Here is a 5,755-nt window from a genome sequence, read left to right on the forward strand (position 1 = left end):
CTATAGCATATGTCCATAATGACGAATGTTTTTCTTTATAGGCTACTGTAGGCTCGCTACTGTCTGTTACCCGAGTGCTTTGTCCTCTAGCTCAGGGGCACTGCGCATCTTGTCTGTTCTCCACGTGTGTTTGTGCGCAGACTCATTTAACAGACCAACCAACATAAACAAGCAACGGAAACTAAACATTTTAAATCAAGCCGAACGTTTAGCCCACCTATCTGTGCCAAGTTTCTCCACACAGTCCAGGAATCTCTAAGCAGGTTTAGAGGTCTTTTAGAAGTCCCCTTTCCGTTTTCAATGCGTGGATTGGTCACAGTGAAGCTCATTTGCATGCGCCGCCCATATAAATCATCCCACTGCAGCCCTCGCGCTGGGAGAGCAAACCTCGGAGAGTGCAAAGCAGAGTGAGCGCGGTCTAAAACTAAGGGATTATTATCACAGCATCCTAATAAGAAAACTGGCGTGCCCAACGAGAGAGGGCGAAATTCAACTTGATAAGTGCTTTTGTTTGAATAAATAGTTGAGTTAAGTGCAGCCAGTTCAGTGGATTTTAGTTGTGTTAAATCGGCAGAATGGGTATGAGAGGGTGGAACTGGTGGGTGCTGGTGGGCATCCCGCTGGCTGTCCTGCCCACTCTCACGCAGGGAAAGACAGTGAAGTACGAGACATTTGAGGAAGACGCCCCGGCAACTGTCATTGGAAACTTGGCCAAGGACATTTCATCCAGCCCCTCCTCCAGCTCCAAGACAAATTTCAGGATGATGAAACAGTTCAACTCGTCTTTTATCCGTTTGAGGGAGAGCGACGGACAGCTGACTATCGGAGAGAGAATTGACAGAGAGAGAATCTGTAAACACACCCTTCACTGCCTCGTCGCCTTTGATGTGGTCAGCTTCTCCAAAGAGCAGTTCAAACTCATCCACGTCGAGGTAGAGGTCAAGGACATCAACGACAATTCCCCCGAGTTTCCACGGAAAGAATCGAGTCTGGAGATCTCCGAAAACACAGCGGTGGGCACGCGGATCCCGTTAGACTTCGCTGTGGATGAAGATGTGGGGTTGAATTACATCCAGAGCTACCAGATCTCCGTTAACAGTCACTTCACCATAGACGTGCTCAGCAGAGCCGACGGGGTTAAATATGCGGAGCTCGTGCTCATGAAGGAGCTGGACCGTGAGACACAGGCTTCTTATGCGCTCGAGCTGGTTGCTATGGACGGCGGCAACCCGTCCCGCACGGGATCCACGCGCATCAACGTTAAGGTAAAAGACTACAATGACAACAGCCCCGTGTTCGACAGGAGCAGTTTCACAGTGGACCTCCCTGAGGACGCACCAGTAGGGTTTCTCTTACTGGACCTGAACGCAGAAGACCCGGATGAGGGGCTGAATGGGGAGGTGGTGTATGGTTTTGGTCACCAGGTGCCATCCGAGATAAGACAACTTTTCAGAGTGGACCGCAAAACGGGACGGCTCACCCTCGAGAGCCCCATTGACTTTGAGAGCAAGAAAACGTACGAATTCGACGTCCAGGCGACTGACCTGGGTCTGAACCCAAGCCCGGCTATCTGTAAGATAGTGGTGCGGGTCCAGGACGTTAACGACAACGCGCCAGAGATCTCCATCACTCCTATGACGTCCATCACGGCTGGAATTGCCTATATCACGGAGGCTGCATCGCGCGAGAGTTTTGTAGCGCTGGTCAGCACCTCTGACATGGACTCTGGTGCTAACGGACAGGTGCACTGTACGCTCTATGGCCACGACCACTTCAGGCTGCAGCAGGCATACGAGGACAGCTTCATGATAGTGAGTACGAGCCCGTTGGACCGGGAGAAGATCCCTGAGTATAATCTAACAGTGGTGGCAGAGGACTTGGGCTCCCCACCGTTCAGAACCATCACCCAGTACACCATCCGGTTGATGGACGAGAATGACAATGCCCCTGTGTTCAGTAAATCGATGTATGAAGTGGCTGTGGAGGAGAATAACGCCCCGGGGGCCTACATCACCACTGTGGTCGCCAGGGACATGGACTTGGGACACAACGGGAAGGTGATCTACAAGCTCACTGACACCTACATCATGGGCTCCCCGGTGTCTACGTTTGTCTCACTGGACCCCGCGAGCGGCTCCATTTACGCACTCAGGAGCTTCAACTATGAAGTCATGAAACAGCTCGAACTCTGCATCACAGCCAGCGACGGTGGGTCCCCGCCCCTCACCGGAACCGCAAGCATTCATGTTAGGATAGTGGACCAGAATGACAACGCACCTGTCATCAACCAGCCCGCGCTAAATAATGGGTCCTCTGAGATTCTGCTGCCCTGGGACGCGCCCTCAGGCTACGTCATCACCCGGGTGGAGGCGCGAGATGCTGATGAGGGCGTGAACGCAGAGCTGTCCTACAGACTGGCCTCTGGAGAGGGTTCCATGTTCTCCGTTAACAAAGCCACCGGGGAGGTCTACCTCAACCGCGAGCTCAGCCACGACGTGGACGAGACCCTGCGCATGACCGTCACGGTGAGTGACAACGGGAGACCTGCGCTCACCGCCACCGCTACGCTTCATTTCCTCCTCATTGTGGGCGCCCCGCCGAGCGACAGGACAGTGTACTGGGCAGGCAGCGGGGAGGCGGGGGATCACGCACAGTGGGACCTGTCAGTGGTGATTATTGTCGTTCTGGCGGGGAGCTGCACGCTCCTGCTGTTAGCAATCATCCTCATTGCCACCACCTGCAACCGGCGGAAACGGGACAAGACTGGAGATGACACCGACTCGTATGGGGAGAAGGAGATCCTGGAAAGGGGCAAGAACATCAGCGACAATCCACTGCTGCCGCTCCATGGAACCGTGGGAGGGTTTGAAGCTCACACCTTCTCTAGCCAGCCCGGGTTTACTGGGACACACACTGGCAGCAGCGACCTGTGCTCCACCTCTGAGGATGGGAGAGAGGCACCATGTGTCTACGAACCGGACAGCAAACCCAAGGTGAGATGCTGTTTTTAATCTAGGCCTACTTTGTCTCTCTGTCTCTCTCTCTCTCTCTCTCCCTCTTTGTCTCTCTCTTTGTCTCTCTCTTTGTCTCTCTCTTTCTCTCTCTCTCTCTCTCTCTCTCTGTGCTATTGTATTGTGTTGCTGTCCATGGTGCTGAACTATGTGTGTGTTTCTCTCTCTGCTCCACAGGGCTACTCCACTCTGCCCGGCTACGGTAACAGCTACAATAACGGTAAAGAGGCAGTCAGACCAATCACAATCTGGAAGGGAAACTCCTACACCACCATTTCCGCGAGAGACCCCGCGTTCAGCGGGAAGGACAGCGGGAAAGGTGACAGTGACTTTAACGACAGTGACAGTGACATCAGTGGCACCGACCTGAAGAAGGAGGGGGTACCGGTACACCCCATGGGCTGTCACAGTGGTAAGAGACATTATATTTCTTTATCATCATAACCATTATAGTCATTTGAATGAAATCGGTGTGTATGGAATTTTGCTTTTGTGTTTGGTCGCACAAGTAGCCTAACCTCTTCCCCTCCATCCTCTCTCTCTCTTTCTCAGGTCTATGGGCATGTACCAGTGAGTGTAAGGTTCTGGGCCACTCTGACCGCTGCTGGAGCCCCTCGGCTGTCCGTGCTCACATTGGTCCCTCACTCGTTCCCACCCCCACCAGCCAGACTGTCTCCTCCTTCAACAGCCTTTCCAAGACTGCCTCGCTGCCCAGGGACTCGCTCCGGAGGGATAACTATTACCAGGCGCACATCCCCAAAACAACGGGCCTGCAGAGCGTGTATGAGAAGGTGCTACATAAGGAATATGACTATGTCCTGGTCACTCCTCCCAGACCCTTGAGAGTTCAGGAGATTAGTGAAATCACTATCCCAGTCTATGGTCCCACCACGACACGGTGTCCCAGCAATGAAGTCTAAAAAAAGAACCTAATTCACAGAATTCCAAAAATCGGTTTAATTGATAAAACCATGTCAATGAGAATCACATGTTGCTTACAAATGTATGAGATTATTGTTGGAAGAATATGTAAATTAGTTTATATATCCAAAATAATATTTGTGTATTTTGCATTTTTAAGTGTTTCATTGTAAAAGTCACATTTGGAGTTTATATCCAATCACTTTAAAGACTTTGTTGGACATACTGTGTAATTTATGCAAGGACTGTATATAAAGAGTTTATTTTTTATAAAAATCATAGTTAAAAATCGAAGATGTGTACATATTAATTGTAATTATACTCGATTCTAAGGCATGACTTCTATTTAAATGGCCCAGAAACCACGGTTTTGGGCTGGAGACCCGATGTATCAAGTTGATAATTATGTATGAATTTATTTGAATGCAATAATGTAATAATTGTTTAGATTTTGTATCACGATATTCGAAAGAAAATAAACATTGAAATACTGTTTTGCAACCTTAGTAATCTTGTCCCAAATTACTTCTGTTCACTCCTGCATTAGCCTATTTGTGCAAGTCATGCTGCTCTTGGTTTCAGAGGAATAAGGGAGCTAAATAAAAAGGGCTTCTATATTATTCAATAGAGGCATAATCCTTCGTCAAGGCATTATTCCCCTTCTGACAATGAAATGAATTGCCCTCGTCTATTCTGCAATTTGGAGACGAGAGGTGTCGCTATTGTAAAAGCTGTGCGCTCAGTAGTTGACATTCAGTGACAGGACAGTTCAGGAGTGAGGGATGAAATAGCACCTAAAAGTGAATACAAAATACGAACCCCGCCTACTCGTCTCATCCACATTTGATTGAAGATTGACTTTGACTGCTGACAACAAAACGATATGGCCGTCTAGCCAATGTGCTCGCTAGAGGACAAAAAAATGTAACCAATCAAGCTAATCAATCAGATTAAAATTTAACTGAATCCTCTGCACATATAGTCTCCATGAGTTACTTTCTCTGTCTAAAGAGTCTAATAGAGTCTGTGGACCACATCAAGGCGTAGAATCATAATCAGCTGCGCACACATACTCAATCAAAATGCACGTTGCCAAATGCGCGCCGATGTGTAAAAGCGCCCTTGGTGCATTTGGATAGGGAACTGTTTACGCATCGATTGACTATCGCCAATAACCACATGGTGTAATGAATATGTTCGGTAATAAAAACATGTAATGATGGCTCAATCAGTGGACATAAGCATTCCGGAGGGGATTTGTTCCCATGGATCTTGCCTTAGTGGCAGAAATATGGTATCGTCAGCTTGAGACAGGGCGACACATTCCACAGGATCCAACGCTGACTTTAGGCAACGTTAGAACTGAGCGAGAAAGAGAGAGAGAGATAGAGCGACTACTGTAAGAGCAGCTCAGGTATCCCATCTGACTGAACGCATTGTATGTTCCAGGGTGATTTAAGGAAAGGCTTCCTTCTGCCTTTAGATCCGCTGTGCACGTTCACGTTTGTGTTCCACCTACAGAACAAGGCGCGGTCCCGTCTGGATTAGGACTAGAGAAATAGTGCATCATATGTGCCTGTCAAATGTAAATACACACATTATGACAAAGGATTTCTTACATTTTGTAGTCCTACACTGCCTGTATGTGAGTGCCTCTGCCAAGAGATCTGGACATGTTTTACACAGAAGTTAATGAGTGCACTTGCCCTGTGGTTGGTTGAAGCCCCGAACAGGCTGTTCTTCCTCAGTCTACTCAAAGCCTTAACACCGTCCTACTCTGCATTCCTTATGGAACCCCTGTTCCGAGGCAGGGCGCGAGGCCA

At 48.9% G+C, this 5,755-nt stretch overlaps 1 protein-coding gene across 1 annotated transcript; it reads left to right on the forward strand.

The window, feature by feature from the left end:
- The first annotated feature begins 351 nt into the window (after nucleotides 1–351).
- Nucleotides 352–4,438, forward strand: LOC106569468 (protocadherin-8). Its single transcript, XM_014140844.2, has 3 exons — nucleotides 352–2,993; nucleotides 3,189–3,423; nucleotides 3,564–4,438. Exons 1-3 carry the CDS (start codon nucleotides 576–578, stop codon nucleotides 3,929–3,931), a joined length of 3,021 nt encoding a protein of 1,006 aa, XP_013996319.1. The 5' UTR covers nucleotides 352–575; the 3' UTR covers nucleotides 3,932–4,438.
- The last annotated feature ends 1,317 nt before the right edge of the window (nucleotides 4,439–5,755 follow it).

This window comes from Salmo salar, chromosome ssa14 (genome assembly GCF_905237065.1).
Source record: "Salmo salar chromosome ssa14, Ssal_v3.1, whole genome shotgun sequence".
Lineage (NCBI taxonomy): Eukaryota > Metazoa > Chordata > Actinopteri > Salmoniformes > Salmonidae > Salmo > Salmo salar.